Genomic DNA, 20,256 nt, shown 5'->3' with positions numbered 1-20,256 from the left:
TGTGATGATTTCCCAGGCTCACTTGAATTCAATACTTTCCCCCTTTGAGCTGTGATGATTTCCCAGGCTCACTTGAATTCAATACCTTTCCCCTTTGAGGCAGTGGCACTTTGGTCTCGGAGCTGTTGAGCTCACAGGCCGAGAGCAGCTGGAGTGCTCCAGCCCTGTGTGCCCAGCACGGCCCCAGGGCAAACACTTGAGACTAAAATGACAGAAATGTTTCGCAAGAGAAGCTGATTTCACCGGGCTCTTGCTCAACAGCTGGGGAGCTCCCACCAGCCTGGCCTGCAGGAGGACCTTGGTGACAGAAATTGGAGCCACCAGCAGAGCAACTGCTCTGACAGCTCCTATGTGCAGCTGGTGTTCTTCTTTCTGATCTTCTCACCTACAGACCTGGCCTGGAAATCTTTTCTATCCCACAAGAAGGAAATGGCCACGCTATTTCTCCTAAATTCCAGTGATATTTAGGGGAGTTTGTCTCTCAGGGCAAAAAGCCCCCTGGAATTCCTGGAGGGAGCAGGGTCAGGGGAAACCAGAGAGCTCATTTGAACAAAAAACTTACAATCTGTCCTGGAAGCCACAATATTTAATGCATCTTAATTGGTTTATTTCATCTTAAAATGCACTTGGAGAAAGAATGTGTCCATGATGGCCTGGGAGACATCCAAGAGGAAAGCTATTTTCTGAGACCAAGTAATGTAAATAGGAAAAATGAAATTAATAATAAAGTAAAAAAAGACCCCAAATCAATAGAAATTAATGTAAATAAAAATTAAATAAAAATGTAAATAAATATAATTATAAAATTAAAAGAAATAAAAATAAATTTTAAAATAACAATAAAATTAATGCCCCCAGGCTTTCTCACATGCAAACCCATCATCAGCTCCAGAGCAGCAGCAGCAGCTGGGACATGGGATAACTTTGGCTAAGGAATATATACAACAAAAGTGTTTTACTGCTATCAATCCTAGCCCCAGGAATAATCCCTCTCTTTTATCTAGTTTAGATGGGTAACTCATGTAGGGGACCAGGAAAAGCAGATGTGAGTTCAATTTTCAGCTCTAGCAGGATCAGGTGTTTATAAATAAATAAATAAATAAATAAACAAGCCCATAAAAATAAAGTAAAATAAAGTAAAATAAATTAAAATAAATTACAAAAGAAGAAAAACACAACAGCTGTAAAATAAAGGTTAGGTTGGATATTAGGAAAAGGTTTTACACCCAGGGGGTGGTTGGGCACTGGAACAGGCTCTGGAGAGCAGCGCTCACAGCACTGAGCCTGGCAGAGCTCAAGAAGGGTTTGGAAATGCTCTCGGGCACAGGGTGAGCTTTGTGGGGTGTCCTGTGCACGGCCAGGAGCTGGACTGATGTTACTTTTGGGTCCCTTCCAACTCAGCATATTCTGCTTCTACGATTCTATGAGAGTAAAACACAACAGAGGAAAACAAAATAAAATTTAAAAATACAAGAATAAGAAAATAAAACCTATAATAAGAAAATAAAACCTATAATAAGAAAAATCAAATCGAGTAAAAAAAATCAAAAGAAAATAAAAGCTATAATAAGAAAAATCAAATAGAATCAAAACCAAATCAAATCAGCCTCCTTCCTCCAAGCTGCCGTATCATCATCCCTAACGAGATTTCCTCAAATACCGCAACTTTGTTGAGCAACAAATCGGCACCGGCAGCTCTGGCTCCGCCCCTCCCCGCGCAGGCCGGGCCGGCGGCTCCGCACCCGCGGGGCCGCTCCCGCCGCTCCGCCCCGCCCGGTGCCGGGGCCGGGGCCGGGGCTGCTCCGCCCCTCCGGTGCCGGTGCTGGTGGCAGTGCCGGTGCTGGTGCCGGTGCCGCTGCGGTTGCTGGTACCGGTGCGGTTCCCGGTGCCGTTCCCGGTGCCGTTCCCGGTGCCGTTCCCGGTGCCGTTCCCGGGGCCGGTTCAGCCCGCGGGGCGCGGAGCAGGCGGGCGGGGCGGAGGCGCAGGATGAGCGGGCGCCCCCCCGCGGCCGCCGGCGCAGCGCCCCCGCGCCATGGAGGGATTCCCCGCCCGCGGGTACGGCACCGGCGGCGCCGACAACCGGCCGCTCTTCGGGGAGACCTCGGCCAGGGTAAGGGACCCGCCACCCCCGGCACCCCGCTGCCCCGAAACAGCCCCCCGGCAACGCAAACCGCGGCGGGGGAAATGCAGCTGAGAGTCCCGTAGTGCCCCCCCTCCTCACCCTGCCGGCGTAAATGCCCCCCGGTTATGGGGAACCTCCTCCCGGCCGCCCCGGAGAGCGGCAGCTCGGCACCCACCCTGCCCCCGGGCTCGGCACGGAGCGGCCCGCCCGAGCGAGGAACCTGCCCGAATCCTGCAAACAAATTTAAAAATCCCTATGGAATAAGAAAGAATCCTCAGTCCCCCTCCAAAACAGCATCAGAAATCAGAAAGGCTGCGCGCCAATGAAAAAATTAAATTAAAGGAGCCCTTCAAATTCCAAAAGAAGGAAAAGCTTTAATTTGGCGTAATTATAAAAAAAAAACCCCGAAATAAAACAAAAACAACCATCTCCCAATTAGTGCCCCAAACCAAAAATAATCCATCAGCCCCAAACGAACACCGCGCCAATTTTTTTAAAAAACCCAAACGATATCCCCAGAACTAAACCCTTCCAGCACGACCCCCTCCCCAAATAACTCACGAAACATTTCCCTCCCCTTCCCCGCAAGGAAATCAACTTTCAAATAATCCTCCCTAAAGCAACATCCCCCCAAAACTCTACCGGGAACTTGGGACTCAGGGTCGGGGGCACCCTGGGAGTGGGGCTGGGACGGGCTTTGGGCACGGGCAGGGGGTGACAGAGCCGCCGTGTCCCATCCGGGTGTGCCCTGCCGAGCCCGGGCCGCCTCTCACCCCGTCTGGGGGTCTGGGATGGGGATGGGGATGGGGATGGGGGTGCTGCGATTGGTGCCTTCCTGGGCACTGATTTCCTCCCGGGCTGGAGGAGCTGGCGGTGGCTCCTGGGCTGGCGTGCGGCGGCAGCGGCTCCTCAGGTGTCAATCCCCGTAAGCCGCTCGGCTCCCGGCGCTGCTGCGGGGCTCTGCCGGGGAGGGAGGGGGCTCCTGGGGCCGCCCGGCATCGGGATCCCTCGGGAACCACGGTCCCTGGAGTGTCACATCATCTGTCGGTGACTTGGGGCTGTCCCCTGTTAGGAGGGGTTACACACTCGTGTGAGTTTGGGGGCTGCAGGCTGAAACTGCCTGAGATTATTCAGAAGTGTATCAAGTCCATCACCGCCCTCCCTGCAAGAACTTGGAACTGCCGCTACAATTGTAATGTTTAATGAGAACAAAGGGATATCCACGGGATTTTCGGGGAAAATGGAATGATGGGGCATAGGAGGACAGGCAGGACCCCGAGGAGATGAACTGAGGGGGGACAGGTATCCCACTAGCAGTGCTGCCCTGATGGGGCACGGGAGGTGTTGGAGCACCTGGGTCAGGGATTTTGGGAAGCTCCCAGCGATGGGCACTTCTGGGGACTGGGATGTTCCATCAGAGCAGGGAGGCAGTCCTGGCACGGAACTCCCAAACTTTCCAGCCCAGGTTAAGCCTTCTATCCCTGATCCCTGTCTTTTCCAGCTACGCCTCTGCTCGCAAGGGGGAGTGGTAAATAATAAAGGTGGAATGCTAATTTCAGTTCTGGGCTCTGGTGGGGATCCAGCGTCCTGCACTTCACCCCCTGCCTGTCTCCTGTGGCTTTTTTGGGACCTCTCAGATGGCCTCTCGCTGCTGTACCCGTGTCCCACAGACAGGGGATCTCTGTGCTGGCCCGGGGTCGTTTCCTCTGGTTCGCTGGGGTTGCTTGGGAACGGACGCTGGTGAGGTCCCGAGCTGGAATGTTCTGTGTCCGAAGTGGAAAAGCCAAACTTTGCCTTTAGATGGGAGCAGGTCTGCCGGGAGGAGTGTGTCTGCCCACGCCCCAGCTCTGCTTTTGGGTCTCTGCAAATGATGGCTGACACTGGCAAACCAGGATCCTCTGCTCAGGCTGGGCCACAAGGAGGGGCAGGGGCAGTGCTTGTGTCCCAGGAAGCCCTGAGCCCGAAATTTGCCAGCAATTAGAAATGGATGTAGAGATGGGGATTCCCTCTTCCTGCCTTCCTGCACTCTCCTGGTCCCCAAGCTGGTGACTTTGCGGGCAAAGCCACTCTGTGGGGATGGCAGAGCTGGGCAGCAGCATCCACCCCCTGCCTTGCTGTGGTCCAGCTGCCAAGCTGGCTCTCCTGTGTGATGCTGAGCAGGGACTGGGGCAAGGTGGTGCCCAAGAAGTGGCTGCTGGGCAGAGGGAGTGCAGGAACACGGCACCAATGAGAGCCAGGCGCTGTGGATGCAGCTGTGATTCCAGGGATGCACTGAGTGGTGTGAGACGAGGCAAAGGCACAGCTGCACGGTGGCAAGGAGGGCACAGAGTGCCACAGGTGCAGCATTTCTCTCAGGAGAGAAGTTCAAAGTTGGGCTCCTCCATGGTGGGAGTGTTTGAGTGGTGGGAGTTGATTGCTTTGGGTTGGAAGCAGAAGGCAATGGAGAGACTGAGCAGCTCAGGATGGCAATGATGAGCTTTTGAGGACACACCAGGAAGTCCCCATGTCTTGCAGAGGGTGGGGGTCCAGCATGGCCCTGAGCACAGCCTGGTTTGCCTGCAGTTCCACCAGGCTGGGCCTGGCACTGCACTCAGGCATCCCCTACGGCTGCAGTGGCTGCTGACCATCTGGACTTGCTGATGTAAGGCACAAAAATGGCCTTTCTGTCACTCCTGCAGAGATGGCAGCAGGTACCCACGCTCCAGGGGCCCTGCCCATTCCCTTCTCCTGGCCAAGCCTCTGCCAGGATCCCTGGGGCTCAGCCCACATGCTGCTAACCTGGAGGATCCAGGGATGGAAGGTGCTGAGCTGGAATGGGGCAAAGAGCAAAGCTGCCCCTCTGTCACAGCCTGTGGAGGGAATGCAGATACAGTCTCAGCCTAGCCTCAGTTTCCCTGCTGCTCCAAGTAACCTTGACCCAGATCCTAAAGAATCCTGGATTGTGCCCTCCTGCTTTGCAAGGATTTGGCCTTTCCTGACCTTATGTCCCTTTCCCGAGGGAGATGGAGGGAGTGGAGACCTCTGCACTGCAGAGGCTCCCTGGGAGAGGTCTGGGGCCTCCAGCCCCTGCAATCCCCTCCCCAGAGTAAAGGACAGGGCAGGAACCCTCCTGTTTCCAAATGCATCTTGTGCAACAGTGAAACATGGAATGCATCTCCTGCCTGGCCAACAGCTCGGGAGCTGCTGGCTGAATGGGGCCCCCACGGGGGCACTGCTGGGCTGTACCAGAGGTTGGGGTGTGTGTGCCAGTGCCCTGGGCTGGTCCAGGTCACCTCAGGCTCTCTGCTTTGGTGTCCCTGCTGGAGTTCTTTGTCTTTTTCTCCAGCAGCTATTGCAGTACATAGTGATGCTGGAGAAAAATCCTCCCTGAATCAGCTGTGCTGGTGGTGGGAGCTGCTGTGCCAGCTGGGTGCCTTGTAGGACACAGGGCTCACCACAGCCAGTTCCTGCATGCCCAGCAGTGTCTGCCTGGCCAGGCTGTGCACTCAGACACAGCGTGGAGGTGAAAGGCTCCGTCATCCCCAATCCCTTTAGCCGTCTTGGCCTCTGCTTGAGTATTTTTAACCTTTTTGCTGTGCTAAGCTGCCTGGGGCTGAAGTGTCAGTGGGCACTGGGGAATGCAGCCTCTCACTGCTTCGCCAAGCCCAGGATTTCAGGATCAGTGTCTGTAATCCCTGCATCCTGAAATACCTTCTTGTGCCAGCAGTGTGTTTTGAAAATTTGAGTGCCTGCAGGTTTAAACACAGGGAAGGGGCTGCCTTGGCTGCAGGGACTGGATGCACTGCTGGCATCTGTCCCTGATCCTGCTGGCCCGGGGAAGTCCCTCAGTCAGCAGGGTGAGATGAGAGGTCCCTGTGCTGGGGGATGCTCTCTCCCACAGTGAAACATTCAAGAGAGAAATGCTCCATGATCGCTGTCAAACCTGACCCCCTTGTTTTCTCCTGCCACTCCAGCCTGTCCTGGCACAATGGGTCTCAGTTAATGATGAGCAGTCATGGCTGAGTTTCTGGATGGTGTCTGACTGTGTGTCCATCCCTCTGAGCTCTCTGCAGAGCTGGCTGTGACCCTGTGCTCACCAGGTTGGTGACCCACTGCCAGTTCTGCTCCCTGGCATTCCCTGCTGTCTGTGCTATTGGAAGCTCATCTCCTCTGGCACAAGGGATCCAGTTGCTCACCTCTTGCCACCCTGAATGGAGGAGCTGAGCCTGAATGCCAACTCTGGTTCCCCCTCTGTAACATTGCCTTGCTGGGCTCAGCCAGATCTGCAGGGCAAAACTGCCATCCTCTCCTGGTGCTGGAATGGCTTTTGGGGTAAGGACCCTTCCATTTCCTGCCTAAATTAAAGTCAGCTTTGAGCTCTTTAATTTATTTTAGGTGAGGAGGAGGAGTCCAGCCGAGCTGTGCTCTCATGGAGCATTTCATGGTTGCACTTTTCAAGTTGCTTCTCTTGTTTGCCTGGGGTTACTTCTCCTGGTTCCTTTTTGGGGTCAGTGGTGGGTATCCCATAGCTGGCTCTGAGGCTGCTGCCACATCACCAGCTCCGTGTGTGGAAATGCCAGTGAGGAGAAGGGGTTTGTGCCTGGCTGGTGAGGACCTTGCACAGGGGATCTTGGTGACAATTTCCTATGGATGGAGGGGTCACTTCTCACTGCTGCAGCCACTGCTGCTCCCCACAGCCTGGGGCCTCTGGGCTGCAGGAGCATCAGTGGTTTTGTTTTACAAAGAGGAGTTGGGGACTGATAGGAGAGGGTTTGGAGTCTGCTTGCTGTGCCCCTGTCCCCTGGGGATGAGCACAACGAGGGCACAGCATCCCCCTGTTCCTAAACCGCCTCAATGTGAGCTCCACAGCCTCAGGTAGGGCTGGTGGCGTCCCACAAAAACATGATTTGCTGCTCCCTGCCTCCTCTTTGCTTTCTTCTGGTGCCCTGCTGCTGTCATGTGTTACTTCTTGATGGCCTGGGACTTTACCCTTTACAAATCCAAATTTTAGGAGGCAAGAACCATGCAAGATCAGGTGGAGGGAAGCCCATGCTGCTCTGCCTGCTGCCTGGGATGTCTTGTGCAAAATGCTTTCACTGCTCAACCTCTTTTCTCACTTCCACCATACCTACTTAATGACTCTCCGTACACTTAATAGAAGTCTGGGGTGTTTTCTCTCTGCACATTTTTTCTGCTGTAGCTGTTTTAGCCTTTGATTTGAGTTGTCAGCCATCTGGGGTGTCACACCTGGCTGTGTGCAGCCCAGTCTGACAGTGGTGATACATGTTTATACTCAGAGCAGCTCCAGGGAGGAGGCAGTGTGCTGGCAGGGATTGGAATAGTCTCCTTTTCCTTTGTTTTTTACTCCAGAAGGTTCATCAGTACAGGATCTTGCTGTGGGTGCTCCTTTGAGCCTGTGTCACACAGCCCAGCGTCACAGCCAGTGACACTGATGCCACTGGCATGGGACTGATGCTGTCACTGAGGGATTTTTCTTCCCAGGGGCAAAAAGTTGTGTCCTCCCAGTTGTTTTATACTGATCAGGAGCAGCAGAAAGAAGTGAGGGGGGATATCTGTCTGTCCAAGCAGAGCCACTGTGTTAGGGTGGAGCATTTGGGGTGTGGGCAACGTTTCACCTTCTTGCCAGCAGCCCACAAATTCCCACCTAAGACTCTATCAGTCTATTAATTCTCAGGCAGTGAGGCTAAAAAAAGCTTTTTCTGGCAACCTCCATCTGTGCACTCCCACTTTCAAAATAAGATTTAAATACAATTTGCACAACTGTAATAGATTTAGATGTAGCAGAGAAGCCATTTGCAAATGAGCAAACCTGGTGCATGAGGCGTTGACCAGTACAACCTCGCTGGGGTCCATGGAGGGAGGGGAAACCCTCCTGTGTGGCAGGGCTGAGCAGGGAGCCTTGGGTGTGCTGGCAATAATGTGGGTCCTGGCTGATGCTCTCATGCTGTTGGGTAATGCTCTGTTTTATATGGTTTGGGGTTTTTTTTTTGTTGGTTTTTTAGGTACAAATAACACTCTTCTCTTTTCTTCAGGACAGAATCATCAATCTCGTTGTTGGTGGCTTAACAACCTTGCTGCTTGTAGTAAGTACCTCCCATCCCACCCCATGTTGCATCTTTAAGTGACAGGGAGAAAACCAGAATTCCTCCCCAAAAATGGCTGGTGAAGCTTCCAATGACCAAAGAGGTTCTGATTTAGGGCAGGCAGTCATTTTGGGACATATCTGTCTTTTGGAACTCTTTGACAGCAGGAGAAGGGGAATACATTTCTGTAAGAGCTGCAATAAAATCCCAGAGTTCTCCAGCAGATTGTCCATCCTGGCTGAACGTGAGGCTGGGTGAGACAACAAAGCACTTATGTGCCAAGAGAGCGTGTTTGCTTCTATTTCCTTCTATTTATGATTTATTGTCCTCTATTTATGGCTTATATAAGTCTTCCCAAAGTTTGTCCCTTTGTGTTGAGCTGTGCTTTCCCCAAGCTTTAAAGACAAACCCAACACAGTCACGACTGGAGACCATGAGTGTGGTCCATGGGGGGATTGTTGGAGAGCTGGGGTGCAGAGAGGCTCTGGGGGCAGGTGGGGTGCCAGCTGGTGGAACACTTGGCTGAAGGGATGTGTCACAGACATCTTTTATGAAAAATCCTTTCCTTAGGATTTTTCCTCCTGAGAAGCTGAGAGGCCTCAAGAACAAAATGTAAACAATGATTATCTGCTGCTGTGGAATGCAGCAGGTGGATCTGTGATTGGTCTCATGTGGTTGTTTCTAATTAATGGCCAATCACAGTCAGCACAGAGAGTCCGAGCCACAAGCCTTTGTTATCATTCATTTTCTATTCTTAGCTAGCCTTCTGATGAAATCCTTTCTTCTTTTAGTATAATTTTAATATAATATATATCATAAAATAATAAATCAAACCTTCTGAAACATAGAGTCAGATCCTCATCACTTCCCTCATCCTCAAACAAAATCTCAGGGATTCTCCTACATGGGCAGTGTGCACCCCTGGGCCTGATGGCTTCAGGGCCACTTGGAGGGTGGTTTCTGGCAAGGAGCCAGCGTGGCAAAGCTTTTGGCAAAGTTTTTTTCCCACTCCTCTCAGTGTGCAGCTGTATCAAAGCAGTTTTCCTCCAGACTTGCACATTTTCCTTCAGCTCCTCAGGGGTGGGAGGCAGAGACCAGGGAGGGTTGTGCAGGTCAGGATGTGAGCGCTGCTCTGCTCCAGCCCTTGGGCTGAGCTTCTTCTCACTGCAGCTCTGGCCAGAGTGAAATCCTCATCTTTGTTTTCCTCCATACAGGTCACTCTAATCAGTGCTTTTGTCTTCCCACAACTACCTCCAAAACCTGTGAATGTATTTTTTGCTTTCTGCATCTCCTTGTGTTGCATTTCTGCTGGCATTCTTGTAAGTACCGTCACGTTTGCCGTGCTTTTCAGTCAATGGCTCTGAATAAAATCTGCTTTACGTGGTGCTGCCTTCTTTTTTACACTCTCCTAGAAAAGCTTTCCTGCCTCCATAACACGAGCTGACAATGAGGCAGTGGCAGTGAATTTTGTATTTAGTGCAGAGTAAGTGTGTGAACTGAGCCAGCTCCTGCAGCCCAGCTGTGGTGCAAGACTTGTCACCTCTGTGGCACTGCCAGTGGAGTCACAGAGTAGGAAACCAGGGAGCAGAGCACTGAAATGGGAATGCAGAGATGGATTGTGCTGCAGAAGACACCTGAAGTGGGATCAGCCATGCACTTGCATTAGTCAGTGCCCTTTCAAACACAGGGGATGGGTTACAGGGGTAGGAAGCTACAGCAAGTGGAAGATGTTCCTCTACTCAACAACTGCAGAACTCCAAGGGAGCTGGTTCCAAGCACTGGCAGGTCTGAGTTCACAGAATCACAGAATGGTTTGGGTTGGAAGGGGCTGTCAAAGACCATGTAGTCCAACCCCACTTCCATGAGCAGGGACATTGGTGGCTCCTTCTCCTGCTGTAGCTTTTCATACTTGGAGCATTCTCCTTCCTGCAGCTGTGACCTGGAGCAGCCCTGAACCCCTCACTGCTGGGTACACTGGCAAGTTGCTCTGCATTGCCTGGCCAGTCCCAGGTTTTGATCCTACAGCTGGTGGCCACAACTCTGCCCAGAATAGACTGTGTTAGTGCAAAGCTGCTGTTTGTCCTCATCCACCAGGGTGGAGGCAGCTTTGAGAGTAAAGCCACCCACTCTCCCTCCCTCTCAGCAAAGCTGACCAGACAGCACATGTCCTCAGGGCCTGTTTCACATACAGACACAGACACACTCAGTCCCTCTGGCCAGAGGAAGTTGGATTGTTTTACAGGAAGGAAAAAACCCCCAAAACTAAATCACCAAAACCTGCAAGTTGTCAATTCAGTTACCAAAAATAGTTCCCTTAGAATACCTGGCTTTTTGAAATAACAAAAACTTGTTTTCTCTTCTAGATCTACTGGTATCGACAAGGAGACCTGGAACCCAAATTTAGAAATCTAATTTACTACATATTGTTTTCTATTGTCATGTTATGTATATGTGCCAACCTGTACTTCCATGAAGTGGGTAAATGAAGGACATTGGGAATACCCAGCAACGATGCTGCTGTGTCAGACTGCTTCCAGCTCAGCTCTCAGCTCCACTCGAGACATTCAAGTGAGAACCATCAGCCTGAGAGGAAAGAAGTGGGTTGTGCAAGGACAAATCAGTACATGATTTTCATGTAAATGTATATGTAATGTCCCTCTTGTTGGGGAGAATTATTGCCATAAGACGTGACATTCTGCTTTTTTTTGAAGAGCTACTGTTGCGCTTAACGAACATTCCAGTTGTACTGATGTTTCAGAATGGCACAAGCTTTTTCATTTTGGAAAAAAAACTGCACTTTTTTTTTATTACTGTACAAATAAACTGCAGCACTGAAAAAATCTGTGGCAGTATAAATAAATGGCATCTTACAGTCAAGTAAGACAAATACTCTTTATTTTGTTGAAACTGAATATACAATTATTTCTGTTCCCTAGGCAACCATTTAAAACTACAACTTATTTTTCACATTAACAAAACCACAGACTGAAAAAGACCAACTCTTGATTATGAAGAGCTAATTACAGAAATAAATAAAATAATTTATACAAGTCTTTAGTTTCTATAGCTTTTTCTCTTGATTCCTAGCTAAAAGGCTGCTGTTCAGCCTAGTGTCTGTTTCAAACAATGCAGGAATTAATTGGCCTTCTTTGCCTCAAGGCCCTATGTCCAGACTCTCACAGAGCTATTCCTCCAAGACTTTGCCACCTCCACACCACTCCCCATTTACTAACTTGCTGCAGAAATCCCATCTGGAGAGGTGGCTGGTAGTGTCAGGTAACAGCAACAGAGACAAATGTTCCAACCTACTCACAACAATCTCCAAGAAATTCCAAGCTTGTTGGGGTGGCCGGTGGGTCCCAGTAGCTTCCCTTTCTCATAGCCCTTCCCTTTTTATTTAGCTTGCTGTAGTGATGAAAGAAAAAAAAAAACCCCAAGATTTTCCACAAGTGATCTTTCTGAGCACTGTCCATTGCCAGCAATGGACTCCTCAGGAACAAGCAGACCAGGCAAGTCCCATAAGCTTCTGCCTTCTTCCTATGCCACAGACACATGAACAAGTCAGGTGAGATGGGAACACACACCCCTGCTTCACGATGCTGCCCATGCTCCCTGAAGTCTCTGATGGAACTTACTCCTTCCTGAAATGTAACAGTCTCTTACTCCACGTGTTACAAGAGTCAGTAAGTGCAAAAATCCTCACCCATTCTTCATGAAACCTGTGCAAACTACTACTTGCTGCGGCACTAAGAGGCTACAGTCCACAATCCTTGACTTCTGTCCAGTTTTCCACGTGTGCAGTTCAGCACATCAGTAACAAGTCAGATCAGAACTGACTGCATGGAGCTGAGCACTGTGAGCACTGCAACAGAGGCTCTTCAGCACACTGGAACACCCCAGTGAGACGTGGCACCTCAGTTCTCCCTCCTGGATGAGGGAAACAGCCTGAGCAGAGAAAGTGCACTGCAGTCATTTCACACTGGAAGCTTCTGTTCAAACAGACTGTGACTGCTTTCTTTGGAGACGTGGCACAGGTTGTAACTAACTTCACAATGCAAACACGGTCAATAGGAAATGGACACCACTGCTGCTTCTCAGGGACAGCTCACTAAATCCTCAACATCCTTTGAATCTTCTGAGTCAGGACTGCCCAACGATGAGCCAATAATGTGTGACCCATCTCCATGGTGCTGTAGGATAGGATCTGCAAGGGACAAAAAGCATTAGAACTATTGCTGTGCCATTATAACAAGATTTAAAACACAAACTTAAGAGACAGGAAATGTAGCCTGGAATTCTAACCAATTACAGGCAGTGTTGCTCAAACTGGGCAGTTTGCAATTTCTAATTTCACAAGATCACAGAATAGCTGGGGTTGGAAGGGACCTCTGGAGATTCTCTAGTCCAACCCCCTGCTAAAGCTGGTTCAGCTAGAGCACATTCCACAGGACCACATCCAGGTGGGGTTTGAGTATCTTTGGAGAAGGTAAGTGATGGCCAATATGGATGGATATGGATGCAATGGTGTGACTCACATTTGCATCCAGCAGGTATTGCACTATCAGTGCTGACCCTCTGATGGCTCTACAGGGAGATAGATCCTTCCTCTGGGGAGGAGTATTTGTTAGCTTACTTGCAGTTTGATAGCACTGATATGTAAAATTTTTAAGAGAAAGCAAGGATGTATGAAGTGTTGTCTGCACAGACTCAGAAGCTCTGTACACTGCTTTAGTGACAGGGACTGTCATACCTGTGAGAGTTGTCAAGGGCAAGACTGATTCATTATCCATATCATCTGTTGCCTGGATAAAACCATGGGAAGAAGGAACAATAAGCACAGTCTCATCATCTATTGTAGGCTGATCAACTTGTTCTTCTATTGTTGGGGAACCCAGGTCCTGCACAACACAGAACAGGCCATGAGAGTCTATTCATGGTAGCATAAACAAAAACCTGCATTGCTCAACCATACTCCACTCTGAATGAATTTTATCTCATTAAATTGAAATGTCACCACCTGAGATAGTTTATTTCGGCATTTAAAGGGCATGTTATCTTAGTGCAGGCACCCAAAAACAAGATGAGAAGAATTTTACCCTGTTAAGCAATGTGGAGAGGAAGGGAGACACTGCAAGGTGGTGTTCCCTTGCAAGCCAAATATTAAGTCTGTGAAGAGGAATAATCAGGCTTTTCTACTACTTTCTGTCTAGATGTTCTGAGACTGAAGCATTACCGTTATAGCACTTACCTGCTCCACAAACCCAACAGCTTTACCTTAAGTTTCACAACTCTTGTTGTCAAGTTTGAACTGACACTGAACACAGAGCTCAAAACCCCTTTACTTGCTGTGCCTTGCTTGGTCTGTCACTGGCTGGAATTTGGCTCCAGACTTTTTTTGCTGAACCTACCACAAGACTGGCAAGACACTGATTCCTTCCAGGTACAATTGTCAATACCCTCCTTCTCTTCCAGTCCTGCCACTGCTGCTGCTCCTGCCTCTTCCCTGGCTCCTGTGGTACTGGAATGGCAGCAACACATCTGGCTGACTCAGTGTCACGGCACACTCCTGGTTCCACAAGTGCAGTGAAAAGTCATCCCACACATTACTGCCAGAACCAGCAGAGATATCTGGATTCCAGTTTTTGTGTGTAACATGCATAAGGTTTGTTCAAACTTCTGGATCCCTGATGTAGAAGGCTATTGACTACTGCTGCCACAATGGAAGGTACCTGGATTTATCACTGTTTTCAGAGGTTACAACCCTCTGTATTTAAGAAAATTCTGATGTTTCTCCACCTTGTTTTTTGTAGGAAAACTTGTTTCCCTACGTAACTGCACAGTGTTTTAGCAAAGGCAGCTGTCTGAAAACCCCTTCCTTGATGCTGCTGGAGAGGAGCTGACAACCTGTGAACTGCACAAGGTCCCATCCACAAGGGCACGGTGTGCCTGACCTGCAGGAGCAGCTCTCAGCAGAGCACACAGCTCTGCCCACCAGCAGCACTGGGCTGCAAGGCCTGAAACTGGGAAGAGGAGGCGTGAAAAACTAAAGAAGCCATTGTGGCAAATGGGCACCTTTCCCAGGCAGAAATAATAAAACCCTGCAGCATGACTGCCTGCCTCCCACAACCCACCCACAGTGACAATACAACCCTGGCAAGCTCATAAAAATAACACTGACTTAAAGAAAACAAAATGTAGGCATGTTTTTCTGGAGTAACTTTTCACTGAGAATTACTCACAGACAGTTCACTATTTCCTGGAATTTAAGTACACATGTCAAACTTGAATCTGACTTGAAGAGTAATGCAAATTAGAATTACAAATTCAGTTTGTTTTTCTGTATGGAAAAAAAAAAGTTTAGTTTTACATTCTGCTAGCCATGAGCAATTTGTACAAAGCTAAACTAGGAACTAGGTTAATATCAAAAGCTTATTAATTCTACCTTGAGAAGCTGAAGTTTTAAAATGAGAATAGAAAGCTGATGGCCTGCCTCAAGGTTAAAAATCTTATCACAATTATGTCAACCATGACACAGAAAGAGGAAAATGGAAGAATAATCCCCATGTTCTGATTTATTCAGGATTCAGATGCTTCTGTAGTAGCAAACTTGAGATGTACAAAGATTCTCATTTTTGTAAGAGCATAACAGATATGCACTATAAGAAGCTTCTTCAAAGACAAGGCCAAAGCATATTAATGATGCATTTTCAAGGCTGACAAAGCAGAAATGCATCTACTGTAGAGAACAGCATTCTAAAAACAGCAAGGGGTGTTTCATTCTAATTCATCTTTTCCCAAATTCCAACCTAATGAAACCCTTAAAGGAAGAGGAATTTTGTACTGACTAAGGAGTGTTTATTCTTTTTAGCACCTCTGTTTTCTGTAACTTAGTCATTTTCATAATTCCAGCAACTGAAAGAAACGATCCAAATAGCTGCAATCATTTGGATAAACTCATTTCTGCATCTCAGGTGTTGGAGATGAATAAATCTGAGGCCAGAGAGAGAAGTAGCTTAATGTTTCAAATTCCCATTTAACAGATACTTGAGTGGAGCAGTATGTTTAACAGAAGTCCTCAAAACTGAAAACTGAGGTGCATCTTGAATTATGTTATTAGACTCATAAAGCAAAACCCGAATACTCTAGCTCTCCTCCCTTGATCAATCTATCTGTTGATGCAGGTGTGCTGGACAATTAACAGCCCAGTTCAAAGCAACAGCACCAAGCAGGAATCACCTGTTGAGTGCCACCAATGCTGCAGCTTTCCACTGTCACCACGCAGAAGAACCCTAAGCAGTGAGGCAACTCCACAGCTACTGAGGTGCTCAGTGCTCCAGATGAAGTCAAATATAAGCCCTGGTACCAAATGAAATGCTTTCATTTAATACTTTCATACTCGTAACACACTAACGAAGCTCAAGGATAGAGGATCTCAGCAAATACTTGTAGAACTGTGATACAGAATCACAGAATTGTTTGGATGGGAAGGGACCCTGAAGATCACTCGAGGCCCAATCCAGTCTAGCCTTGAACACTTCCAGAGATGAGGCAGCCCAATGCTTCTCTGGGCAACCTGTTCCAGTGCCTCACCACTCTCACAGGAAAGAACTTTCTCCTAATGTCTCATCTAAACCTACATTCTTTCAGTTTGAAGCCATTCCCCCTTGTCTTGTCACTATACCTCTTACGAATAGTCTCTCTTCATCCTTCTCCCTTCAACTACCAATATAAATGAAATCACTGAGATATTTCAGATTAATAGCTTAACATAAGTCCACAGATTCAATGAAATAATTCGCCAGAATTGCAGAAATGGGGAAAACATCAAGTATTACGCCCTCCCTTACCTCAGTAACGTAAGTGCTGGGTAAACCAGAGTGAGAATCCTCATTCTGTTTCAGGCTAGCATCAGCAATCTCCTCCTCTGTTCTTACCATAACTCCATCCATCAGTTCTCTACTATTCCTGCTGCTAAATTTGGAAGCATCATCTTCGTTGTAGGCTGACTGCTCTTCGTCACTCAGCTTGGACTGATGGATATCATGTGGGAAAGTATTTGTTCCTAGGGTGTCTGGAGGATCTGTCAGGTCAGCTGACTGAATGTCTGCATCCACAGTCAGTTCTGTCTGGGTGACAGAGGAGGAGATGTCTTCAGCAGCAACGGTGCGGATTATGACACTCGGCGTGTGGCACTGCACTGTGACGTTGTCACTTGTGTTTAACAAATGCTCTGGCTGTCAGCAGCATTTGCAAAAAAGAGATAAACAAAACCCCAAACAAGGTCAGAGAGTTTCCTGTTACTATCTACAAATCTTTCAAGCAAATACAAGCAAAAATATTCCAATTGCTAAGCGTAGTTTAGAGTTTCATATATACAGTATGTCAGCCCAGGTCATATATTGACTTCTCCTGTTCCTAAAGGATAACTTTGTAGACTGAATGTGGCGTCATGTGTTCTTTAAGTCACAAATAAAGTAAATGATAATATGAAGGAGGCAACCATTCAGGTCTGGATCACTGTAGATTCAAAAGGTCAGTGTTTTTTCCACTGAATTTTTCATAATTTTGTGATTCAATCTCCAGTTTGCTTCCCCTTCCCTCCCTCCAGCAAAAAGAAATACTTATCACTACTATCCAAGTGTTGTGGACCAGTATCTATTTATGAGAGTAACTGAAAACATCATAAAACAAAAAGACTTGGTTTTGCTGGGGACCAAGCCACTAAATGGAGACATTCTGTTCAAAACTTCCTCACTAAGCTAAGTTCTGAAGCAACCTGAGGTTGTTTTTTAACTAACCCCCAAATTCTCAGTCTTCAGGATTTTAAGCAAAGTAACATTGTTATGACTTAGGATCTGCTTTGCAAGTTTAACAGGCATGTGCAGGGCCCTGCATTACAATGTTCCCCTTCCCCCAGTGCCCAGAGCTCTCACAGATAAGGCGTGAACGATGATCTGCTCCGGGGAGGCTGGAGCTGCCGCGGCCGTCAGGGTCATGGTGGGACTCGTTGTCAGCGTTAAAGGGAGCCCTTGGCTCGAGCTTGTCTGCAGTAAGTAGGTACCTGGCGTCCCAGTCGGCTGGAGGTGGAAAGACTATAAAGACAACACAGGTTTAATACCCAAAGGCAGTGCCCAAGACGTGCTGGAGCATTTTGGTTTACATGACCCAGCCTAACTGTAATTGCCCTGGAAAATCATCACATCAATCCAATCCCTTCTGCACTGACTGCCGCACTGCACTCAAAAAGCAGAAAATAACTCATCTGTAGCCTTGGGCTACCAAGGCAAGTATTAAGGGCAGGAGCCCAGCAGGTCTGTAATATGCTGTACATCAGCAGGTAAAAAAGGAACAAATTCAGCTTATTTTGCATTGAGATGGAAGAGAAACTATGCTATAAATTACAGGACAATGGAACTGAGACAATCTTTACTTGCTGGGAGCTTTCTCTGGCTCCTCTATGTCAGATTTCAACAATGAAAAAAATTCAAGCACAAAGGAAAACTTTGTAGCATTGAAGGAAATTTAAAGCATTTAACTATAATTCACAGTTTACTCGGCAGTGCTAATGGATTACACTTTCAGAAATAAGTTTTAGAACTCTTCTTCTTTCTACTTGAAAACCTTCCCTTGATGTTTTATTTTTTTTTTGGGGAAATGCACACTTCTATCGTCTAAGAAGTAGCTGGGTTGAAAAGAAAAAGCCACAGTAACAAAGACCAGTTACTTACTGGAAGAATCTCAAAGGTCTGTAGTGTTCCACTGTTCAGTGTTATTGTCTCAGAGTCAACAGTAGCAGCAGGGGAATCGGTTGAGGCTGCAAAAGGAAGGGAAAAAAAAAAAGAAAAGTATGTAAACCAGAATGTTCAGGCCTGTAGAGAGCATAACATACTATAATTAATACATGGCAGGGTACTGTTAATTCCCCTAAGAGGAAAAAGAAAACTGGCTGCAGTCCTAATGACAAGGTTCTCTAATTGGTACCCAAGATACAGTTCTATTTAAAGAGAGCATTCTACAATCCAACAGAGCAAAAGAAAGTAAATATGGGTTTAGCACACAGAGATAAAAGCAGAAAATAAAGTTTCTAACATGATTTAATTACTTTTTGTAATGAGATTTGCAAGAGGTTCTAATGCAAGGATACCCTTTGGTGTAATAATATCCTTTGGATCATGTACTGCTTGTTTTAAACCAGTGTCAGGCTTAATATTGTTGTGTTTGCCACAGACCTCTCTTTCTTTTTTTGTATTTTTTAATCTTTTCTGCCGTCCACAGTACGTCCACCCCTGATGAAAGTTCAGATGCTTTCCAGATATTTGCCTATCCTGTGTGTTATGACTGCAGTATAAAAGCTGCAAGTATTCTTACTACAACTATGTAAATATTTATGCAATTAGCTCCACTAATTCTAAAAGTAGTGAAGAGAAGCACTGGAAACAGTTGATGTAGGTATTTTAAGATCACCAGGTCCAAACAACTTGTACTCAAAACTTTATAACCATAATTACAATTTCTACTTACTCTTAAAAAAAATTTGCAAGTTCCAGGAAGCTGAAACCAAATTAATACTCTGTCTGGGGTTTTCCAGTAATTTCCTGAATACCAAAAGGGGGAAAGATCTACAAGATGATAACAGTGACCCAAGCACTGGAAACTTTGCCATCTCAGACTCCATGGCTGCAAAATACAGTAATTTTGGTCTCTTAAGAAGATAAAAGCTCAATTTTGAAGCTATTATTGTTGTAGTGGCATGGTCAAGGTTTCCTGCTGCAGATTTCCTGGTACTCAGTAGCAGAGAGCTGTAAAGTGTGGCCTGTCAGTCACCTAGCTAGTATATTCACAAAACCTCAGGAAATGCCCCTTTGAAACCTTGAGCCTTATACCAAAAGCAGCTGAAAGTGGGTAATAGGTTCAGCTCCCATGGGACTGTGAAACACACAATACAAAATTCACTGTGATTACACAACCAGAAATTCTTCAGAAAAACAGACTGAAATGGGGGAAAAGGCTTGTTAGGCAGACATGGGCAAGTGAAGTCACAAAACAACCATTTTCAAGGATTCAATTCAGAGATGACTAAAGGTTCCAGGATCCCAGCCCATCTTGCCTGCTCATCAAAACCCATTGGCTTTGATCAAGCTTCACTCAAAGTCTGAGACTACTGACATACTATGACAGACAAAAAGTTCTTGGCTTGACGTCATCTGTCCTTCTAATTAGAAAACAAACCGCATAAAATGAATCTAGCACTTAATAAATAGTTTAAGATAGATTGACCTCTTAAAATTATAAACAGAAAATTGTCTGCCAAACGCCTACTGAGGCACAGTCAGAGGAATCAGTTTGTAGACTGATCAGCTTAGCTCAGAGCAGGGTGCTAATAATGCCAGGGCTATGGGTCCAATCCCTGTATGGGCCGCTCATTTAAGAGCTGGGACTCCATGATCCACATGGATCCTTTCCAATTCAGAATATTCTGTAACTAATTTGGTAATCAGCAAGACCAAAGCACTAAATTTTCCTAATGAAATTTACAAATCACAAACGGTGCAAAATAATATACAGTGCAGATGACAGACTGCATGTGACTGGAGTTACTTAATAAGATTAGTTACAAAATCAAGCAGTAAGAACTACACTCAGAGTAGATCTGGTAATCAATGTTAGATAATGAGCAAAGTTCATCCTTAAGAGCATGGGAAGCATCAACTTAAAAAAATAAAATACAGTGGTTTAGCAGAACACTGCCTGTTGGTGGGACTTAGCAGCTAACATTTTCCAGAGTGTTTGTGACTAGAAATGATTGCATAATAAAGGACCAGGAAAACACATTTATATCTTCTCTTCAGTGCCCTGCATCAGAACTTAGGGACAGCAGGCTATGTAACTTGCAGAAGAAGAACTTGTACATGATGTTCACTGCTCTGCACAACAGTGACCAGAAACAACTTAAGGACTTAACATACACATTCTTATCTTCATTAAGAGGTTTGTGCATTGAAGGCTTTTCAAAGAACAGGTTATGTGGCAAACTCCTGTGTGCACATACAC

General features: G+C 47.0%; 2 protein-coding genes across 2 annotated transcripts in view; one reads left to right on the top strand and one right to left on the bottom strand.

Annotated features, from left to right (window-relative positions):
* The first annotated feature begins 1,964 nt into the window (after positions 1-1,964).
* On the top strand, positions 1,965-11,039 carry TMEM243 (transmembrane protein 243). The gene is made up of 4 exons (XM_030959850.1): positions 1,965-2,110; positions 8,155-8,205; positions 9,420-9,524; positions 10,569-11,039. The coding sequence occupies exons 1-4, from the start codon at positions 2,033-2,035 to the stop codon at positions 10,689-10,691; spliced, it is 357 nt and encodes a 118-aa protein (XP_030815710.1). The 5' UTR covers positions 1,965-2,032; the 3' UTR covers positions 10,692-11,039.
* A 44-nt stretch (positions 11,040-11,083) lies between these two features.
* Positions 11,084-20,256, bottom strand: part of DMTF1 (cyclin D binding myb like transcription factor 1) — a 28,873-nt gene continuing 19,700 nt past the window's right edge. Inside the window, exons 13-17 of the mRNA XM_030959849.1 lie at positions 17,934-18,019; positions 17,139-17,297; positions 16,053-16,439; positions 12,956-13,103; positions 11,084-12,409 (exon numbers count right to left, since the gene is read on the bottom strand). Coding sequence (XP_030815709.1) covers positions 12,300-12,409; positions 12,956-13,103; positions 16,053-16,439; positions 17,139-17,297; positions 17,934-18,019 — 890 coding nt within the window. The 3' untranslated portion in view covers positions 11,084-12,299. The remainder of the gene's footprint in view (positions 12,410-12,955; positions 13,104-16,052; positions 16,440-17,138; positions 17,298-17,933; positions 18,020-20,256) is intronic.

Source organism: Camarhynchus parvulus, chromosome 1A (genome assembly GCF_901933205.1).
Source record: "Camarhynchus parvulus chromosome 1A, STF_HiC, whole genome shotgun sequence".
NCBI classification, from domain to species: Eukaryota; Metazoa; Chordata; class Aves; order Passeriformes; family Thraupidae; genus Camarhynchus; species Camarhynchus parvulus.
Note: the sequence above shows the minus strand (reverse complement) of the source record. Positions and strands in the feature narration are given on the sequence as shown.

Excerpts from the sequence above, each read along its gene's own strand:
- TMEM243 (XM_030959850.1), top strand. The coding sequence starts at position 2,033 with ATGGAGGGATTCCCCGCCCGCGGGTACGGCACCGGCGGCGCCGACAAC. Across the intron at positions 2,111-8,154 it reads TCGGGGAGACCTCGGCCAGG|GACAGAATCATCAATCTCGT; the intron begins GTAAGGGACCCG and ends TCTTTTCTTCAG. Across the intron at positions 8,206-9,419 it reads TAACAACCTTGCTGCTTGTA|GTCACTCTAATCAGTGCTTT; the intron begins GTAAGTACCTCC and ends TCCTCCATACAG.